A 22,585-nucleotide genomic window follows, 5' to 3' on the forward strand; every position below is an offset into this window, starting at 1 on the left:
ATACTTTTACATGACATAAGATATTATTCCATATATAATAGGGAACTTTAACGAAAAGCTAACGAAAAACTATATTTTTACACTGAAAATTTAATCCTGGTACTATTCACTTTACCATTTATTTTGTCATTTTCATTAAAACTCAAAGTTTTCAAATCATTTTCATTAGTTTTCCTTATATAATATGGCTTTCTAAAAAGAAAAAAAATTATAATTAGAGATCGATGCAAGTACAACTATGTGAATGGAGTTTTAGATCAATCTACACTCCTCTGAAAGAATATTCCTCTAAACTCAACTTGTCAATTAAATTAACCTTTAACATTTAGAGTCATCATTTACAAAAAAAGGGTCATCCCTTTGCCTTGAAGAAGAGATCACCTATCCGTATTTTGTCATAGTTGAAGTTCCTAAGAATTTATTTTTATTTACTTTTTGTACAAGCAAGAACAAAATATATTATTCTATCACATTCGTTGTCGTAACGTAACGCGTAATGCTAGGAAAACTAAATTTGTAGACAAAATTATCATTTAATGCAAATTTTATTTACAAATTTAATCTCCTTAGCAGTACCTAACATAACTATCAGTAAGAGATGGAAAAGTATGATAATCTCTTAAAAAGTTATGCTTACAGTATAATATCATACAAATGAAGGATCAAGATGCAAATACGCATTAATAAAGGATCAATAAACAAACTACGAGTCAAGGCCCAACGAATATCGGAACGAAAGGCCAACGAAGAACCTAAAAAAAAAAAAATAAATAATAAGGGTAGGGAAAACGTGAAGGGAGAGGCGGCAGCTATATAAACAAAGCCACACGAACCTCTGCCGTCAGAGTTCACAATTCTCTTTCTTTCTTCCAATTTTATGGGCTGCAACGCCTGGGACGTTTTCTGAATCCCAAACCCTAATTTCAGTTTTCCTTCCTTTCCACTCTCTCCTCCATTTTCTTCATTTTAGAGAGAGAAAGTAGAGAGAGAGAGAGAGACATACACAGAGATATACATATACTGTAGAGATTTGATTGATTTTGGAGATAGAGGAAGATATGGGGATAAAGCTGGTGGAGATTTTGGACCAAGGAGTGAGAATCGTCGCCAGATCTTATTCTCATTGCCCCCAGACCAGCCGCATGTACTACCATCCTCCTCCACCGAGCCATGAAGACCACCACCACGGCCACCACAATCTTCACAGCGGCGGCGCCACCAGTTCCGGCGGCGGCGATGTTGTGATGGCTCAGATGCGTTTTTCCGGTGCCAAGGCAGCGGTTGCTGGTTCTGATACCAATGAATTTATTTTTTTCTCTGTTTGATTATTATTATTACTGAAGCAAAATGTATGCAAACAGAGGTTTTGGTTGTTATTATTGGAAAGGAAAAAAATACTGAGTTTTTTTATTCCATTTTTTATTTTATGAAATTAAATTCATTGAATTGAAATTATGATGGATGAGGAATTTTTTATATTTAAAAGAGTGTCCTTAAGAGTATTTTTAAATAAGATGTCAAAATATTCAAACCATCGATAACGGTGATAAAAGACAACATTAATGTTTTTCAACAAGTCAAAACTGATATGACATGATATGTATTGATATCTCTTTTTTTGACAGCACCTTCAGATTTTTTTAATTAATTATTAAATACTTTTTATTAGTTTTTTTTATTGATTTAAATCATTAACCTTTTGTTTATTTTCATTAAAGAAAATACATCTGAATTATTATTTTATGTTTAAAATTTGACATATTGGTTGAAGATTAAAAGTTGAAAAAATGCCAAATTGTCACATAAGCCTTCAAATTTAAATTTTAGGTTTAAAATTTGACATCTTCTTTAAAAATGGTCTAAGCCAATAAGATTTTTCACTTTGCGAGAATCGGAAAAAGAATGTAGCAATTTTACCTTTACTTTGCAAAAAAATTGTTTTCACACAATTTTTGTAACCTTTGGGTCACAATAGAACAACCTTTATACCTTTATGCCAAGACCTAAAATTTTTTATGTTGTTTGTTAAAAATAATTTCTGCATACTTATTTATTTCTTTTATATTTTTTTTATTTACAAACTTTTGATTTAATCGATCAAGGTGCCTATTCTCCAAAAAAAAAAACGTTCAAGGTGTCATAAATAAACAAAAAAAAATGCAGGGTTTTTCCAAAGAATTTAACCATTTAACTTGAATTATAAAAATTGCAGATGTGGTTCTAATTATTGAGCGGATAAGTTTTTTGTATGCACTCAAATTCAAACCTCTTTTATGTACACTCGAATTCAAATACCCTACATTAGTCTAGAGTAGAATTTTGCTTATATCAAACAACTTGAATTGCAATAATTAAAAAATTGCAAACACAAAACAAAATTCCAATTTTTTCATCTACATTCTGGTTAATGCAAGTGTAATTTCACCAAAAATTAAACATAGTAATAGGATCCCCCAAATTTGTTGAAAAGATACATGGCTCACACGGCTTAGTACACTAGTTGTTATGATACAAGTAGTTTCTTGAAAGAAAAAAAATGATTAGTTTATTTAGTGGTATGAGAGGGAAAGGCTGGTTGTTGACTAACATATCCACAATTTCGAGCTAGAAAGACTTACGCATGTCACCTAACTGTCTGCTGCTACTAGTATGAATGTATGTTGGAATTTACTACAATTGGCACATATGAGTCTGCTGCCACTAGTATGAATGTATGTTGGAATTGACTACAATTCACGCACATAAGGACGGTTGACAACGAAACTCAAATTTTGATGAGATGACACACAAAGTAGGGACTTTATGAACGGAGCCAACCATCGTTGGCTAATTCTACTTTAGTTTTTATTTACATCTTATGATGTCAAACATTTTCCACATTTGCGAATTGCGACTTGCGAACATTAACCATATTTTTGGAGTGGCCCTTCGTCAATGGGATTTAAAAAATGAAGAGGAGCCAGATTGATGGAGAGTCTTGAACAGCCAAAAGTTGTTGGTTTTTCATTTTCAAACTTTTGGTCAAAATAATGATTTACGACATCAAGAGAATATAAGTGGTTTGTAAATTGTAATTGAAGCGGCTAAGAATAAATTTTTGGGTAGTGTTATCTACATATTTATTTTTATCTTTCATAGACTTATCTTAATTTCTAATCATCGGATTGAATGAATTAAAGAATATCAATAGACAAAAATTAACAAGTATCTGTGGGAAGTAAAAAGGAAGTGTGAAAAGCACTACCCTTAATTTTTGCATAAAAGATAAAATGGCATCTTCAATGGAAAATGTAAATTTGAGATGTAAAAATTATATTTTACATTTCCAACATATGTAAATGGAAGCTCTATACAATTCAGATGAATGTAATTTTGAGATCCCATTTATTTTTCTCTCTTTTATGAGTGGAACCTATCACCAAAGGATATTAAAAAGAATATAAACTTAAGTTTTTACTTACATCTTCCAGTGAAGATGAATAATTTAGATTACGCCATTAAAAAATTTCGACAAAGAAAAGATGTAAAATGCATTTTAGATGTCCTATTGGAGATGCCCTAAGGGGTATGATAACTATTTTTGGTTTTGTTTTGTTTTTAATGAATATCAATGGTAGAGCAATGGGGTTAGGCCAAATTTAATATGTATAAGATAACATATAGGTTAAGTCAATTGACCATCCCTTGCACTTTAGTGCACCCCTCTTCTATAGGCTAATTTAAATGGCGTACGATTTCTCTCCTCTTATTACCATTATCTTCCTTCTCTTCCCTTTACATTTTTTTTTTTGTCTTTTTTTCTATATAAAGCGTTTATACAAGATATTAACTTAGCTTAATCGTAAACGTTTAATTAGTATGAGAGGGAATAAGAGAGATTACGAGGGGAGAGAATCCTACTCCTTTGAGCCCATGCAATTTGTGGGATTCTCTCATTTTTTTTGCATCATCTCCCCAATATTTGTATGGGCTACTAGTTGGGCTAAACATATCACACCAGTTGCATGGGCTAAAAGAAGTATGATTCTTTCCCTCTTAATCTCTCCATCATTCTATCTCTTTCTATTTAAACGGTTATAATTAAGCTACGTTAATGCCTTACTTTTTTATAGAGAAAAAAAGACAAAAAACAAAATGTGAGAGAAGAGGATGAAAGGAGAGGAGATTGTGAGGCGAGAAAATCTTACTCCTATTTTGAAAGGGTGGAGAAAGATTTTGGGATTCTTGGGGTGTTTTGGAGCCTTGTCATGGCAACTCATGGACGGGTGGAGTTGTTTTAAGAAAAAGTATGGTTTTTATTTTATTCTCTTACAACGATATTACTATTTAAACTAAATTAAGAAAGAGACGAAATTTAAACACAAAACGTGGTGAATTGAAAGTCCTATCCACCAATGCGATCAACTATTTGCAAGTATATTGAACATTAAAAGTCATGCAAGACAATTTCTTTGGTAGGGTTTAAAATTTTTAAGTAAATGAATATTATATAAGTCAGTGAACGTTTTTCTTTTAAAGTTATTGACATTGAGAAATGGAATCCAAAAAACCTTGCCCACAAGTCTTCTTGTATAAACAAGCCATATTACCTAAACAAGAAAAAGCACGAACGAAAAGAAAAAAAAAAACTCCTTGCCAGTTGCCACCCAAAGTGGAGAACAATTTTAGGCATTTCGGTTAGGGTTGGGTGTAAAAGTTGGTAAGATTGAGCTAGGCTGAAGGTTAGTATCATGAAACTGGATTTGATTTGACAAATTGATTCATGTTATATAAGGGAACTAGCTACGGTACATGCATTTACTTAACACATTCCTTATCTAACAATAGGATAGATATTGGCATTCAAAGGTGATAAAAATAGCAAGAATACAACCGGAAAAGGTATTTGCACCCACTATGCTACATCGATGACAAATATATGATTTTGGGTAGCAGTTGCTAAGCCAAAATTTTTAAATAATGGGGTTATAATATCAAACAAAGAAATTTCATTCGGTCATTTTGTTGAGCACCTAGTAGGTACCTGCCAATTCTTCAACATATGTCGAAAGCTTATACCAACATATGTTAACAACTACTATTACTTGTAAAGGCTTGTCAATGGTGGATGCAGGATACTATGAAGTAATGTTGAAGATGGTCAAAACTTGTCAACTAAGGTATTTCATCAAGCACATGGTGCTCACAATAGAATCGCACGTAAGAAAAGAGAAAATAAAGATAAATATGATAAAAGAAAATAGAATAAGTAGGAGAAGGAAGCCTAAAGTTGAGTTCATTGGGCTAATCACATCTTTCAAGCTTAAGCATGAAAAGAAAGACCTCCTCAACTTTGAATTGGACTACCAATTCCAATGGGCTCCCTTTTTCTGACCTTTCTGAGATTAAGAAAGATATTCTTGTTGACTGATAAGACTTGGCTTAGGAATACAATTTGATTCCAATTTCTAGAAGACTAGAATTTGGTCACTGAATACCAACCAATTATTTTGTCACATTAGCTGAGTTCTTTCCATACATTTTTCTCATTTTAGTCTCTCGTTTACATTTGAAGTTCTTTATTCCAACTTTTCCGTTTTAAATTCACCTATTACGAAGATGTTTAATTAATATTTTGTTTTCGGTTTTTATTTTTACATTTTTTGAAAATTAAAAGGCAAATTTTGTACCTACTTTTCAAAAGTTAAAACTATTATTTTGTGCTTTCAAAATACAAATCATTGATAACATTGCACCATAGAGAAAGAACACTTCAAACTCGATACTTTAATAAAAGCATTAAATAAACACCGCAGCTTACTTTGTAATGACTAACGAGGCAATTGCACAAGAAAAACTTCACACAACTAAAAATCAATTAGAACATGATAAATTATCATATGAGAGGATTTGTTTTCCTTCAATTGAGCTCTTGAAGTGTTTTTTGCAAAAAATATAATTGTCGAGTTGTATTTTTTTAATTAAATTCATTATTAAAAACAAGTATTTTCATTTGTCTGTGAATGTTTAGTTTCAATGAAGAAACTCGCTATGCCAAGGTTACACTTTGATTTCTAGTGTGAAAGAGACTTTGATATTTTAAGAAAATATTATATTCCCCCACTGAATGTGAAAGCAAGATAATTTCATGACATTGACAGAAAAATCAACGTCTTGTATCAGATTAAATTCAAATAAAAATAAAATATAATGAAGGCAGCATGTTCTTTGTGGATCTCCCATGAGTAATTTAGATCCGATTTATTTGCACATGGTGATGGTGGACGAGTCCAATTTCGCACGTGGTATAGCACGTGACCGAGGCCCAGAAAAAGAAATAATATTAAAAATAATTAATTCTTCATTGTCTGTGTCCAAATAAAGACTAAAAAAACTCAGAGGAAATGAAAGCACAAACAACAAACAAGCAACTTAGACAGTACTCCAGTCAGGTAGCATATCTAACATACCTCTGCAAATCCCTCGCAGGTTAAACTAGTCTGCACTACAAATCTACTGACTCTCCTCTGTGACTGGCTTTCGGGCCAGGAAGAAATACATCGGTGTGAAAATCTCTTTCCTGAAAGACATTCATCAGGATAATCAATGTCGGTAGCTAATATATGCATGCTTCTGGAACAAAATCATAGAGTTTTAGACCAAACAGGCATTTGTCGTTCCAGTCCAACTCCATATTTATGGAGTCATGGCCGGTTGGGTCGTGTTTGAATCACGGAACAAGATGCCACATATTTGAGCAAACTTAGTTTTGCCCAATGAGGTGGATGAAGGTTCAGAAGAGATAAACAAACACACTGAAAAAGAACGAACACTTACTTTCCGCCTTCGACTAGCCCTACGGCTGCTTTCTCCAGAAAATCTTGAACTCTTTGGCTTCCTGCTGGTGCAACTCCAATATACTCTAAAACCTTAACCTACAAAAATAAAATTTAAAATATATAAGTCAAGCACCTTCTAGTATTTAGCACAGGAATATTCACTATTTGACAACGCATCATAAGAAAGTGGCGTAACAAATTCATTGAATGACCACCATATTCATGAACTCTTACCAAGTTTCTAGTAACAAAACGCCCAGCAGTGGTTAGACGAAAGCTACTAAGTGAAATCCGACTTTTGTCCAAAGGCAAGTACCACGGAAGAGGTGAGTCCGCCGCAAGATCTTTCTCCCATACGACCTATGGTCCCAATGAAAAGAAAATTAAAGTCAATATCTCGTTTATCTTGCATAGATTTCATAAGGAAGAAAAAACCTCCTACTGACCTCAAAACCTGCTTGTTTCAAAGCTTCAAGACACTTTCCTGTCAATCTGATGTCCGGGAGGCCATCACCAATCTCAATTTCTGCCTGTGGCAATTAAGTTATTGTACGTATATTGACAATCTAGAAATCGTTCAAAAGTAAATCAAGTATCTATAAAACAGCTCGATTTTATACTTTTGGTTTCTCTTACCTTGATTTTTTTATGTTCTTGGTTATCGGGATCAAATGCATTAGTCATGCACCACTCATATGCAGCAAAAAATTGACCGGGTTTTAATACTCTGTAAATCTCCTTGTAGCACCCATACTATCAAGAACAGATCGAAATGTTAAGCTAACAGAAACCGGGGAGAAGATAATGACCTAACTTAAAGAGTTGGAAGGTTTCCAGCCACAAGAACGACTTACTGCATCTGGTGCATGGCAGGTCGCTTCAATTGCATATACTGCATCAAATGAATTTTCTGGAAATGGTAGTTTCATGAAGTCAGCCTGCACCATTTATAAAGAAGTGCAAAGCATGAGATCTATAAGCTAAACCAGTTATCTCCATGTTCTCCTATGTATTGCTGCAGGAAAGAAATAAAAAGGTACTTTCTATGAAGAACGAGAACATCATATAAAATGCTACCAACCTTAACAAAGTTGCAGGTCTTGTCCACTCCTGCAATACGGTTTAGTTCCTATAGAGCAAACAAAAGCACGATAGTATTAAGCCACTTTGAACTGAAGCATTCAAGTGGTCATTTCTAATATAAATAAATAAATCTTTTAAGCTTCAAAATTTTCAATTGGACAGAAGAATTATCTTGAGAAACCACCAAGACTGGCCATAGATTATGCTCATTAATCAAAACAAATCGTCGCCAGTATACATTGGTTTATCTACCTTTCCTCTTGTGATCTGATATTCGTTGTTGTTCAACCCAGTAACTGATGTTGAGCTGCACAAACCACCACACAAAATAGTTGTGAATAAACCATACGCATACTAGGAGGTCTTCCCATAAAGTGTTTTCAGTCCAACTCAGTGACAATTTTAAAATTTATAAGAACTAAAAACCCTATGGACCATCACAGCTAAAACCTGAATAAAAGAAACGGCATTCACCTGAAGCGAGATATTTCTCTCAGTGGTCCACCAATTCCACAACCTACATCCAAAACCTAAAACAAAAAATACAGAAAACTAAGCCAACAATTTGAACCAATCCCAAAACGGATCTATCTCATGCTAATCTATATTCCATAGTCTAATTAGTAAGACTAACTTTCTGCCCAGGTTTGAGTCCTAGTTGTAAAGCAAGGAAGTGTTCGTGTCGCTTGATACTCTCTCGAAGAGACTCCCCATTCCATCTGCAAAAGAGCAATACATCCATCAGAAACTCTTATAAAAAAGACAGAATTTCATTGCTTGGATGTGAAGATAAGAAGACAAAAGAGGAACCTGGGTGCAAAGTGGAAAGACTCTCCCCAGCCATACTCATAAAAGCTGGTAACCAGATCATAGTATTTATTAACCTGAAATCCACATGAACCAATTTAGAAGTTCGCCATCCCAAGCTTGAGCTGAAAGGTCATCATATTAAATTGAAACTAAGAGCCATTAAATCTTTATAATCAAAAGAGACATGGCAAAGGCCAACTTTCCCATATAGGCATGATAAAATGTATCTTAATAATCAGAACAGAAAAAATCTGGAGCAAATTAACCACGTAACTTGCCATTATCTTGAGTCTTATCACATGAACTAGGTGATATTACAAGACAACAAAGAAGCCTTGAGGCCGTGGGGATTCACGTTCGTCAAAGATTTAATATATATATATTCTCTATGGTGAATAATATCTATGGGAAACAGAAAAATTTTCCCCTGTAGTGATGTGAATAGTAGAACCAACAGAGAAAATCACAATCCCTAGGAGATCAATGATCCCAAACATGAAAATATAGTTTAAACAGCCGAAAAAAATTACGACGGGTTTTTAAATCAAGAGAAGCTTGTATACAGACAATCCTCAGAAGACAAATAAAGGAGTCTATCTTACCATGTCAGTGTAGTTGGACTTTCTAGCTTCCTCATCCCCTCCATAACAGACATGATACTTCTCATACCTGAACCATTATTCAATAAACTGAGATTGTAACCACATATGCCATAACAACTGCAAAAGCTCAGGTTACAGAATTTCACACTGCATCCCAAAATGATTTCTAGGAACTTTGCATTGCCATGTTTGACAAGAGTAAATGTTTGGTTGCAACTTACGTGTAATCATTCCACAAAATTGAACAAACTGGTTTTAAAATTCTTGTTGTGTCACCTCACAAACAAAAGTTCAGAAATTCAAGCGATGCAGCTCAATAATATATAAAACGCTTCGACGATTAAAATTCTATTCAAATTTCTGGCATGTTATCATCAAATTTAGTCAACATTCGAGTAAGCAAAATTGAAGATGAGAACGTCATAGCCATACTACAACTGCTGCCGAATGAAAAACTGATTTAACAAACTTCCTTGAAGTGGTTATTTCCAAGAATTCTGAACTTTTCACCTCCATTGCATACATAATTCGTAGGTGAAAATTCTAACCCACTGTGTATGTGTGTGTGTGTGTATATTTCGTCATTTGAAGGATAACATCAGAATTACTACTGCTTCCATAATTTCAATTTCTATTGGTAAGATAAAAAAAAAAAAAAAAAAAAAGTATTAAGTACTTCATTGTTATAATTCATGAATTCCCAGGCAAATAAATATATAAAAAATGGCGACCCCAAGCCAACAAGGCTCCCCTCTTTGCCAGGGTCGGGGATGTCTATTGTACGCAGCCTTAACCTTAGTTTGCAAAGAGGCTATTTCCACACAAATAAATATATAGATAAAAGGAATATACAGCTTCAAAAAAAAAGTTCCAAATTCCTGGTTAGCTAGTTCTGACAGAAAGGTACATCACAACCAAGGTTCAAACCTCACCAAACACATCAGGAGTTCCTCCACTTACCAGATCAAAGTCACTGCAAATTTCCCAGAACCCAATTTTTATTTTTCCCTATTTTTTTAGGGTAACCAATCAAAAAAAGGATGGAATCTTTGGGACCTATTTGAAATGGATCCATGAAATACTTATGCGGCACAGAGGCCACTTCCTACCACCCTCATAACATGCGACTTTTCTAAGCTAGCAGCTTCGCTTCCACAACATGCTGTACGGACATCTCACCACATGTCAGACTACCCCATAAATCACGTGACTCTACAGGAACTCCCAGATATGTACCATTCAACATTAATGTCTTCACAACATCTACAGATCATTAATTTACTTCTTTTTTCCTTTCACTTGACATCTGATAATTAAGATTGTGCTTACCTAGCCCAAATCCAGATTAGCATTAATCCACCCTCTGAACTCGAGTTTGAATCCCTCTCTCAGTAGTTTAAGTAAATTTAGTGTAATTTTCCTATAGTTTGTCAAATAAAAAAACCTAGCATTAATCCCAAAAGAAATTAAGACTTTCTAAACATCATATTAAGCAAAGATTAGAGCTCAAACCCATTTCCAGATTACTAAGAATAAAGAAAGATTAAGCTTAATCTAGAGAGAGAAACACTAAAAGATCAAAATATCAAGCATTTATTTTGGAAACACAAAGATCAAAACTTTAGGCATTTACTTCTGAAACAAAATAATTGAACAAAACCATCAGCATCAATGAATGATTAGAGTTGATGGATGCAACATGAAATCCAAGCTTCTAGAGTGAGAAACGCTCAAACTTCACACTGGGTCCATATTTTTTAGAGAGAGAGAGAGTCGAAGAAGTACTTTTCAACAGCGGAGAGAACATCGGTTTTGTCGATTTTTCCACCGAGACCCGATGCGAGATCCAATGCTCCAGCTTTCGACATCTCCTCCTCTTGACTTTCCCAAAAGCAAAGTTGCGGAGATCTGAAAAGTAACACAAACCCATTACTTGAAAATTTACAAGTAAGCATTACAGTCACTATATTTTCTTAATTTTTCAGAAACAAGTGAAAACATTGTTTGAATTGTAATGTGGATGATGAGAATCAATGTCTTTACATCAAAAGGAGAATCCGAGAGAAGCAGAAATAAAAAAAGGAGAGACTTTTCGAGGGAGGATGAAGAGAGAGATGTGGTATGTGAGAGAGGGATTCGTTGGAGGAAACCAATTTGTTTACATATAGACAGAGACAGTATCGAAAACAAAAGCTGAGTGGGATGAGTCGGATGACAGAGAGAGAGGGGTGGCCAAACTCTAGGGGCAATTCTAAATTTTCGCTGTAAAATGACAAATATAATCACTTTTGTAACCGAAATAGAAAAGGTAAAAAAACAATTTCAAGGCTCAATAATAAATAGATACCACAGAGAATTCCGTAATATTACGGTTAAATAATATTTTTCTTTAATTGTAAATGAGAGGAAGTCATCTAATTAAACACTTTCTCGTTCTAATGCATGTGATATTTGCTTTTCTTAAATAAATCTCGTAAATAACGAGTTCGATACTAATTTATTTTTTCATTCTTATATCATAAAAATAATCGATAATACGAATAATATCTTATTACGAGGATCGAGATGCATGACATACTGATACTGATTACTGAGTAAAATATGCTCCCTTCATCCCATTATCATGAGAGAAAGAAGGAGGTGAGGACTGAGGAGTGGTCTAAGATTGCTCATCCCAAACATTCACATTGAACCACATGAAGAATACAAGCCTCGGTGAATGACTGAGAGTTTCTTCTTCTTTTTGCCTGCTGGAAACAGTTTAAGTTTCGTCCTTTGAATATTAGCAATATCATTCATTTGCGATCCACTCTTACATGCAGATATTGCAAGCGGGGATGAACAAGTCAAAACAAAGCTGATGCAACACGTTTCCATTGATGGCGCTGTTTCCGCACTGCTGTTGTTGCTTCATTTAGTAACGGGAAAACAACCACAGTACGAAGTACAAATTGTCTTTCGAATTTCCTTCCTTCTCCCCATGTGTTCATGTATCTATGCATGTCTCGTCGGTCTAATTGTTATTGGAATTTAACGACAAATCCATTTAAATAACGGTCTTGTTTTACTAGTTAATCTTGATCCGCCTACTAGTTTATGTTTAACTACTCTTTCTTTTTCCTGCAGAGTATGACTGCAGCTCAGCAGATATAAATCCTATCGGGAGCAGGACTATCGGACATTTCTGCGAGGGGCTGCCACACAACTTGGTTACGCGTCCTTGGAAGAAGTTGAGGGAGTTCCACCAGCTGCAGAACTGGTACCTAGATGTTCCACTCATATTTAGCTAGCAACTTGTCTTAATTCGTCCTATCCAAACGAAATAGGTGGATCTTATACTGCATTTAACATGCTCTAGAGATAATATAATTATTAACTTGTATCGATATTTAAACTTAACTAGGTCTACAAAATTTCTTCACTTCTACAAGCAAAGATGAATTGAAATACCATCATGAAGTATCTTCAACATTTATGGCAACCTTTTCGTATACAAAAACCAGAAAAATGAGAATACCTGTTTTACAGTAACTACATTACATTCAACAACAATAAATGAAATCATTTCACTGAAGTGTCAAAACCAACAATAATATTTGTTCTTTTGACTTAAATGCGCAACCATCGATCTCTTTACCTGTTAAACAGTAGCTAGCTCAATTTCACATTTGTTCTGCACAGCAGTATTAGAATGGCGCTCGGATTGTTCATTAGTCTTTGTGCCTGATGCAGAAGAACTCCAGTCTTCATCTGTTCCACTATCTTGTGCTAAATTTCCTTGCGGTGACTCCAAATGCTGGAAAGGAGAAGGCGGTGAAGCAATTTCCTTATCTCCCTCCAACATCTGCACTACATTGCTCATGAGAGGTCTAGCTTCCGGTGAATACTGAATGCACAGCAGAGCTACCATAATAATCCTCTCTGCTTTTTCTCTGTCTTGTTCTTCAATCCCACAAAATGACAGCGCCTCTTCTAATTTATTGTCGTCAAACATGTTCCAGATCCACCTTGGAAGCCATTCGCGTGACTCACTTACATCCTCATCAAAATTTCTCCTCCTTCCAACAATCTCAAAGAGAAGCATACCAAAACTGTAAACATCGCACTTTTGAGTCACTGGAAAAGGCTTCCACATCTCTGGCGCTGCATATCCTGGTGTCCCTCTTCCCTTAGTTAACAACATTTGACTACTTCCTCTGTTGCAAAGCTTGGCAAGTCCAAAATCCGCAACCTTTGGAGTCAAATTCTTATCGAGAAGCACATTCCCAGGCTTAATATCATAGTGAATGATTCTTTGCTCACACTCCTCATGCAGGTAAGCCAACCCTTTTGCTGTTTGGACTGCGATATTGTGCAGCTTCTCCAAATCTATTTCTCTATGCTCACTAAACAAGAACTTGTCAAGTGATCCATTCTCCATGTACTCATAGACAAGTGCTCGCATTTCATGGTCAAAGCAGAAGCCGTATAGTTTTACCAAATTCATGTGGTAAGTTCTTCCCAAGGTGCCAACTTCCGCCATGAATTGATCTTCAACTATCTTATCCCTAGTGTTTGTAAGCACCTTGACAGCAACTTGCACTCCATGTGGGAGAATCCCTTTGAAGACAACTCCAAAGCCACCTGAACCCAATATGGTGGAGTAGTTGTCTGTGTATTCTGCAAGTTGCTTGGGTGAAAAGGCTACCGGCTTCTCCCTTGCCATGTTGCTAAGAAACCCCTTTACCGTCGGAAACTCAACTCGTGAGCTTCGAACTTGTTGCAATTCGGGTGTTAAGTCGATGGCTACATCGTCGGATGAATGATTTATATTCAAAGACTTGTCGATACTACTGTAACCGTTGGCTATCCGGGCATATGCCGGAATAGCGCTTCCGGTCTTTTTCAAGCAATCAATGATGGCATATACGATGGCTACAATTGCAATGGTCACCACCAAACCAGAAACTGAAAAAAAGATGTACAGTTAAGAACAAACTTACATAAAACTTATAGCAGTGATGATATTAAGATATAAAATCACAATCGTACAAATAATCCAGTTTTTACGTGGTTCACATGTATTTGGGCTACGATCACAGATAGATAGGAATGTGAATTCCTGGTTGTGTTCATCACCCGATCATTAACCATGTCAATTTTTCACACCCGAATATGACACGATTATCAAACGTTTTACAAGATTAGCCGTTTAATGTTCGTAAATACAAAATTACATATGAACTAATATTTATGTTAAATAAAAGGGTTAAAGACTTAAAAGTTGTTGTTTCACCTGCAATTATAAATAGCTCATCTCCTGTTTTACGAGTTGCAAGATTTACATAGACGTGTTAAAGCCATTTTCGTGTTCGGCAGGTTGATCCGAAACACGAATTTTTCATTAACATCTGAAACCATGTTTGCAGCAAGTAGAAAGCAGAAACGTCATATTTTTTCTAAACATTTGTTACCTGCCTGCAGTTTTATGAAGATGCTACAGTTTGAGGATGCTTACCAACAGATAAGGCCACTCCCCATTGCATTGAAGAATTGAACTGTTTCTGAAATTGTTGGAAGTCATCAGGTTCACTATTTTGACTTTGATGGAATACCAAATTGCCATCCTTGTCCACCTTAAATGCACCAGACATGCTTTCTGTCTTGCAAAAGTTTTTTGGAAGAATGAAGAAAGTAAGGTTTAATACATTCATATATATATATATATATAAGGACGGCTTCGTGACATCACTTGTTTTACATAACTTTTGACACATATTTTTACAGGGTCTACTCCGTAATATATTTCAACAATCTAAACCGTCTATCTTTTAGGTCTTTCCTTAAAAACCATCTCTACCAAACCTCACCCAAATCTAAAACCATGTGACAGTTGGATTTAAGGGTTTAGGAGACCATGTCCATTTTCTTAACTACAAATAAATGTCTTTAATAATTTTGAATTTGTCTTAATTTTTGTAAATGTGATCTATGAATGATGTTCTAAAAAATAGAATGTTCGGATCGTTAAAATACCATAAAACACATGAATAAAAAGTTGTGTAAAAAAATTAGTATAAAAAAAGTAATGTCACTTATCTGTGTGTAAATTTGAGGGAAGTTCCCATGCAAGTGCAATGATTTCGACCTCTAGCAAATGTTGGACCATAACTTGTCAAAACGCGTAGAGTATGGTTGAAACATTTGAAAAAGTTTAAAGAAATAGTCAAATTCGTGGAGCCAATCCCACAGAACAAGTCAAATTAGTTTTCTCTATATGACAAAAAATGTAAAAATAATATTTGAAAAAAGTTATTGGGAAATAAAAACTGGACCTTGGAACCAATAAACTAGTGGGCTGGACTGAGTACTAGCCATTAATATAGTTGGTGGGCTAATAGGCGTGGGTAGGTCCAAACCATTTTGGCCCAATGCACACCAAGAAACAACCAAAACTAGCTAAATCATGTCTGTCAGCTTATTGTAAAGAGACAGTATCGCTCTTTAACGCGTAGTGCAGCTCAAAGAGAGCAATGCTAGCAACAAACGCTTGTCGGATCACTTGATGTTCGTTTGGTAGAATTTAGAGATACACGCTTTTTATATACATTTTTATAAATTTCATTATATAATGTATTTTAACGACTCAATCATCTATCTTTTGTGTTTTACTTTAAAGATCATTTCTATTAAAAATTATCCAAATCCAAAAATCAAATTATTGTTTGGAAACTCAATGTTTTTTTATATAACCGTATTTGTTTATTTTTTTTAGTATAAATAAATGTCTTAATAATTTTAGATTTATCTAATCTTTTGTAAGGTTGATCAATGACTGAGATACTCAAATATAAACCGTTCGAATCTTTAAAATATATTACGAAATGTACCATATAAAATAGATGTCAAAAATTTATATATATTTATATGAGAGTGCTGCTTGTAATATGGAGTCAATCTAAACGCGTGAGGTACCATAATTATTAGTTGGGTCAAGGGTGCTTATATATATATTCATATATATGGGCCCATATATATACAGCACAATTACTCTTATACCATTTTTCACGCTCATGGTAGGGCTGTTGTATAATTTGAACCATTCGATTGCGTGTAATATCGGAGAGGGGCTGAGGTCACATGATTCGGACCATACTGGAAATATACAACTTTTAGTATTATACAATTTGAAAAGACACGTTATAAAAAGACAATTTTCTCCAAATACAAAATGCAATATTGTATTCCGTCCATATTCACAGCACATTGAAATTTTTTTTCCACAATCTTTTCCGTTGTGTTAGTATAAGGGAGTTTTAACTAAAAGCTCGTAATACTGTTTATTTTAACGAAAAATTATATTTTTACATTAAAAAGTCAAACTTGATACTATTTATTTTACTCTTTATTTTATCCTTATCATTAAAACTCAAAGTTTTTAAATTATTTTCATTAGTTTTCGTTTAGTATAATGGAGATGACTTGTATTTGGAAAGCAACAAGGCAATATAAACGACAAGCCGTATAATTTTTTATATATTTTCACACCGACTATGCACGTGGCATGCAGCGTACAAATCAATAAAGTGTGAGAAGGATCATAACAATGACCGTGCAGGTATCCCATAGGTGTCAGAATATTTTAAGATTTTTTTCTTGAAAAAGGTAATGTTAAGGGCTAAATTTTTAATTAAATTTTACAAATTAAATTATGTGAATCTTGAAAATTAAATTATTGTTTAAATATTGATTAACATGTTAAATTTCTATTTATGACAAATTTAATTTATAAATTTAATTTAAAATTTTAATCTTTTAACATTATCCTTCTCAAAAACTTTATATTTATTGCGGTATATAAAGAATGAATATGAAGCATCGAATATGCAACTATTAAGTTAAGAATTAAATGATCACAAATGTCTCTATATATAGAGAGTAATATAAGAACCCACCCTTTTCCCAGGTGAAGTCTCAAAAAAAATTAAGGGTTCAAATCCCACAAGTTTTAGAAAAATCTTGACAGGTTCGGCTCGTGAAAACAGAACATATTTAACATTAGGCAATTCTTCAAACTATGATGTTTATATATCATGTGCTTAGCTTGTCATTGTTTCCTCCCACATACTCGGCTACTGTTCAAGGTTGATGGAGAAAACAACGTTATGTCTTCTAAGACACGAGAACACCCCAACAAAATGAATACATGACATGTTTATTAATAATGGACTCCAATAATGAGTTATATATAGTGTTAGATTGATGACTTGATTAAAAAAAAATAGTGTTAGATTGATGAATATGCATGTTAACCTCAATCGATCACGACCTATATTTGTTATGTTTTAGAGAATTTATCCTCAGCATAGGCACCTACTAGCTCAAAATGAGTGAGGCTTTGTCTTTAAAGACATTGGTGTAATTACGAATGAAACCATGCAATTATAAGTTGTAAATTGTTATGTTAAACTCCCGATGTGAGATTTCCTACACGCCTAGCCTCCGCATGTGAGACCATGTCTTTAGGGGCCACATGTGAAGAGAATTTCGTCGTGTCAGGAAAGACAAACACGTGAATACTACACGCTTTCGAACAAATTCAAGGAGTGAATTCCATTCGTTTTTATTTTTCATTTTTTTAAACTGAGAGTAATTACCAAACTAAGTTATCAGTTAAAAAAATAAAATAAAAAAAAGAGTTAAAATGAAATAAATTATCCCTAATAAACAGTTACATGCAAACACATAACAAGTCACTCATGTTTAGGCAATCTTCTAAAAGATGTTAGGTGATAGTCGAGCAGGGGGCTAGGGCCTAGTGCCTAGACAGGCGCCTAAGCGGGGTCTAGGCGGGCGTCTAGGCGGACTAGGCAGATTTAAGTTAATCTATTCTATTTCGTGTAAATAAGTGTCTGTTTATACTTAAAAAAATATATATTTTCATCGTAAACTACAAAGTATAATGACATATATACGATGAAGTATTGGAACATAATGAAAACATGGGGAACAAGCATATAATGTGTGTTCATTTAACTATTCAGCAGGTCTCTTACAATTTATTGAAATAAAATAAAATACAAAATAAAAATTACCTATTTTCTGTCTAAGTGAGCCGCAAGCTAAGAGGGCGGGCTAGGCGGGTGCCTCTTCAGGTCTTGGCACCATTTCTTAATTTTCAAATGCTTAGGCATTAATAGGAGCGGTGACCAACTGCCTAGTGCCTAGACGGGGTCCAGTGTGACATCCCATATCGCCCAGGGGAGTGGATCCTCTAAGCCTTATATGTATATTCTCATCTCTACTTAGCACGAGACATTTTGGAAGCTCACTGGCTTCGCAGTTCATCGGAACTCTGAAGTTAAGCAAGTAGTGAGCAATCCTAGAATGGATGACCCACTGGAAAGTTCTTGTATGAGTTCCCAGAAATAAAACCGTGAGGGCATGGTCGGGACCCAAAGCAGACAATATCGTGTGATTGTGGTGGAGCGGGCTCCGAATATGGTGGATCCCAGGCGGGGATGTGACATCCAGATGGTGCTAGGCGGGGAAAGTTTATAATACAAAAGGGAAGGTTAAAGAATGTAAGGCGTACGTGTATCGTTTTCCACATGCATGTAGTAGGTTGATTGTAACTTTAAAGAGCATATGTTGCTTCTAAATAGAACGTTAACCGTCAACACCTAACTGTTCATAACGGATTCATGGAGAGGAAACTGAGCCTTCCAGTTTCAGGGGAAGGAAATTTCAAACACCTCTCTCCCAACATGCACGTGAGAATTAAATGTAATCTAGCTTCCTTTTATTTTGTGTAGTTTTTCTTGAAAGAGATATGTTAAGGAAATTCTCTTAAAAATGAGATTTTCTATTGATTCTTTGTCATCTTATATTTTTCGGCACAATATTTTATACTAGTGTTGCCACGGGAATTAATATTAAACTGTGAGGTGTTAGGAAATTTAGAGAAAATCTCACTTTAAAAGAGTCTCCTTAATATTTCTCTGAAATGAAAAATGTTGTTACTTAAGGCCTCACTAGATTAAATGTAAAGCGTATAGGTCGTTACCACCATTAAGGCCTCACTGAATTTTGAAATTTTGATGTGTATTCATTCACTTATTTATGCAGGGCATGCAGACTAGGGTACAAACCTAATCTCAATTATCAACCTCCATAATTTGGTTATTACACTTTTTCTTCTCTTTTTCTCTTTTCATAGGAGGAGAAGGGTATTCCAACTTAGAAGTCATTCCAACATAGGAATAGAAATGCCATTAATTGGTTTGTTCATTGTTTTCTTAAATAAATAAAAAAAATAAAAAAACTATGTTTCTTACCTTCGAAAAGTTGATCATAATAAAACAATCGCTGCAAATTAATATCAAATACGACATTTGATAACGTTCAAGACGTCCTTAATTCAAAGAGACTTCAACAAAATATAAAAGGCTAACTTGGTCAAACTATTTGTCATCGTATTGGTGCATTTGAGGGCAAGGTATGCCTGAGAATAAGTAAAGCAACACATCCAAATCTTGAAATCATCCACACCAAAACTCAAAAGACTGAGATGGCACTCTGAAACCCAAAGAACTCTATTCCTAATGAAACAACCAAACGCTTTGCGAATAATTAGCATGTAAGAAATTCTATGCAAAAAAAGTGCAATATAATGAATAGGAGGGCACACGCTTTGTTAAAAGCATCGACAATTTAGAAGAGGAAGTGACTACGAACCAAGTTGTTCCCATACCAGTATGAATGTTTTTGCTCAACACCATCATCAAAGTTACCAAAAAAGTGAAGTAGACCCTAGGGGTGGGTTCGGTTTTTTTCGGCCTCGGTCCGGTTCGGTTTTCGGTTTTTTGAACCCACCCCTAGTAGACCCAACAGAAGGTGATAGCACACCAATACAACGTCAAAAGGCTTTACAAATAACCTCACAGAAGAGTCACTTATTGATGGAAATTCCAAAATGATTAAAAAAACAAAAAAAAAAAAGATCTGCAACAATCTATGAGAAGAGGAAAGATGAAGGCTAGGAAAAGAGGAAGAGGGGATGCAATCGACTCTAAAGCCAGATCAAGAGGCCGACGATTAAATTTTTTGTAGATCTAGAGTTTTGGCATGGAAAAAAGAGAGCACCTCGTTGGTAGGGGAAGAAAATGAAAATGTAGCAGTTAAGAGTAGAGGTGTAAAATGCAAATATATATATTTATTTTTTTTGTAAATTGAAGAAGTTTAAATTAATATAGCAATTAACTAATATCCACACAAATTTTCTCCCTTTATACCTTTTTTTAGGGTTGGATTTAATCAATTTAGATATAACAATGTGATTTTTTTGGGAGATTATATTCACACATCCTAAATTACTTATTCCACATCTTTTTAATTTTTTAATATTTTTCTATCAAGTATTAGTGGTGTGTAAAAAATATTAAAAAATTAAAACGATGTGAAAAAAGTAATTTAGGATGTGTGAATATAATCTCTCTTCTTTTTTGATCTATCCACTTTGAACATGTGCCTATCATATCATGTGATGTTAGTATCTAATTCCCCACTAAAAGGACACTTTTACAACAAAATAAAAATCATAAGATAGGTTTTCAAAACGAGAACTACGTACGTGAAATAAATTTATCATCATTATAGCATCTTAGTCCAATATATAATATCATAAATAAATTCTTTTGCACATGACAACATATTAGTACATTAAAATGTTGCTCGATAGTGATTCCGTTAGTCCTGTTTTCTGTAAATTTCTCTTAAGAGGACAGCAGTATAACGTGTCCTAACAAACAATTACTAATATTGACAGGTCCCATTACCGTTTAGTGTCATCAAGGCATGGGTATTCCATGACCCATCAGTCCTTCCAATACATCCATAATGCTATGACGCATGAGTGGTCCCAAAACAATTTTTTTTTCCTTTCCAAAAAGTAGGGCCCAAAACATTCATAGATCTGCTCCTTTTTTCCATCTTTTTGTTGTTAATGTTATGACTTGTGTGGAAAATGTAATTAAGCAGTAATAGTGGTCAAAGATAAATAAATTTAAAAGCTGATTAATGCGACTACACGGTTGGAGATTAGTTTAATTTAGCAGACGTTGTAACCAAATAAACAATTAATTTAGCAGAAACAGAATCTGACATATCTTTGCTAGGCCATTTTCGTCAGACTTTCCTGAAGCAGAATCACATGGTACAATCATACAACGCAACGCCGCGATCCACGAGATATTTCACATATAAAACAGAACGGAAATTTTTGCACGGAACACTAAATGTTAAAATATAATTAGTTAATTTTTTTAATTTTTAATTAATTATATTATTACATTTATGTATTGTACTAGTTTTCGTCATTCTGAAAGAATCTAGCTAAAAAAACATCCCCTCCTCCTCCTCTGTGGCTTTTGATTAAAATTTTGAAGAAAACAAAAGCCCCCTATCAAGTGCCAACTAATTTGGGAAAATTCTAGTATCCGCATTTCGTATGTTGGACGCAGATTAATCAAATTTGAGTTGACCTAATTTGATTTATATAGCTCAATACTCATTTAATTTATAAACTAAAAACCCAAAATTCCAATTATTTTGTCACAAACTAAAAAGTCCACTTAATTTTGATAGTAGAAAAATCATAATAATAAGGTAATTTTTAGGAAGATTCACACTATGCACACTACGTATGTATTGTCTTCTGCAAGAGGAGCGTTACACATTTAGCTCGACCTTATTATTCATGTTTACAAAAAAAATTAAAACCCATGTTGAGAATGTAAAATTCCGTACTAAATAATTTAAAGCATTACATTAATAATTTTGGTATGGAAGTCGGACATAAATAGAAGTGTGATGACATAAACGTTGAGACTTTACAATGACAGAACTAGCTTAATGAATCTAAAAGATGAGCACATTTGCTAACCATTTTCTAGTAGAACATGTTACGTTGTTTTGGCCAATTTAGCGAAACTTATGCCGGTTCTTGGTTGATCAACACGCGTTTGTAATTTTCCCTCTTCTTGTTTTAAACTCGATATTCGGAAATGGAGGAGGATTGAGATGGAGAATTGGAAAGGTAAAAATTACAGGAATAGCACTAACATGAATTACGGAGAAAGATGGGGTTTGCGGAATCCAGACAAGCAGACAAACCCAACAGAGGGAAGAGAGGGGTGCTTTGAATTTTGAAAGGACGTTGCCAGGTGGCAGCTCCTTCTGAGTCTCAACGTGATTTCTGCAAAACTTTCCTTCTTCCCCATTTCCTATCTTATC

At 34.4% G+C, this 22,585-nt stretch overlaps 2 protein-coding genes and 1 long non-coding RNA gene across 3 annotated transcripts; 1 reads left to right on the plus strand and 2 right to left on the minus strand.

Moving 5' to 3' along the window:
- Positions 1-6,301: 6,301 nt before the first annotated feature.
- Positions 6,302-11,215, minus strand: LOC125478261 (cycloartenol-C-24-methyltransferase-like). Its single transcript, XM_048586307.1, has 13 exons — positions 11,099-11,215; positions 9,314-9,380; positions 8,712-8,785; positions 8,536-8,620; positions 8,376-8,431; positions 8,154-8,208; positions 7,900-7,947; positions 7,673-7,756; positions 7,455-7,571; positions 7,265-7,348; positions 7,053-7,178; positions 6,817-6,914; positions 6,302-6,559 (listed from the first exon to the last, which is right to left on the minus strand). The coding sequence occupies exons 1-13, from the start codon at positions 11,179-11,181 to the stop codon at positions 6,493-6,495; spliced, it is 1,044 nt and encodes a 347-aa protein (XP_048442264.1). The 5' UTR covers positions 11,182-11,215; the 3' UTR covers positions 6,302-6,492.
- Positions 11,122-12,701, plus strand: LOC125478262. Its single transcript, XR_007259112.1, has 3 exons — positions 11,122-11,260; positions 12,136-12,250; positions 12,440-12,701. It is a non-coding gene; the product is annotated as an uncharacterized LOC125478262 (long non-coding RNA).
- A 49-nt stretch (positions 12,702-12,750) lies between these two features.
- LOC125478260 (rust resistance kinase Lr10-like) lies at positions 12,751-14,997 on the minus strand. The gene is made up of 2 exons (XM_048586305.1): positions 14,811-14,997; positions 12,751-14,260 (listed from the first exon to the last, which is right to left on the minus strand). Exons 1-2 carry the CDS (start codon positions 14,944-14,946, stop codon positions 12,954-12,956), a joined length of 1,443 nt encoding a protein of 480 aa, XP_048442262.1. The 5' UTR covers positions 14,947-14,997; the 3' UTR covers positions 12,751-12,953.
- Positions 14,998-22,585: the final 7,588 nt, after the last annotated feature.

The sequence above is a fragment of a genome, unplaced genomic scaffold (assembly GCF_019419815.1).
Source record: "Pyrus x bretschneideri cultivar Hongxiangsu unplaced genomic scaffold, Pyrus_bretschneideri_v1 Contig24, whole genome shotgun sequence".
NCBI lineage: Eukaryota > Viridiplantae > Streptophyta > Magnoliopsida > Rosales > Rosaceae > Pyrus > Pyrus x bretschneideri.

Coding starts and splice junctions, on each gene's coding strand:
- LOC125478261 (XM_048586307.1), bottom strand. CDS start 11,181: ATGTCGAAAGCTGGAGCATTGGATCTCGCATCGGGTCTCGGTGGAAAA. Junction 9,381..11,098: donor GTTCTCTCCGCTGTTGAAAA/GTACTTCTTCGA, acceptor ATAATGGTTCAG/GTATGAGAAGTATCATGTCT. Junction 8,209..8,375: donor AGAGAAATATCTCGCTTCAG/GTGAATGCCGTT, acceptor TGGTTTGTGCAG/CTCAACATCAGTTACTGGGT.
- LOC125478260 (XM_048586305.1), bottom strand. CDS start 14,946: ATGTCTGGTGCATTTAAGGTGGACAAGGATGGCAATTTGGTATTCCAT. Junction 14,261..14,810: donor GGGAGTGGCCTTATCTGTTG/GTAAGCATCCTC, acceptor TCTTTTTTTCAG/TTTCTGGTTTGGTGGTGACC.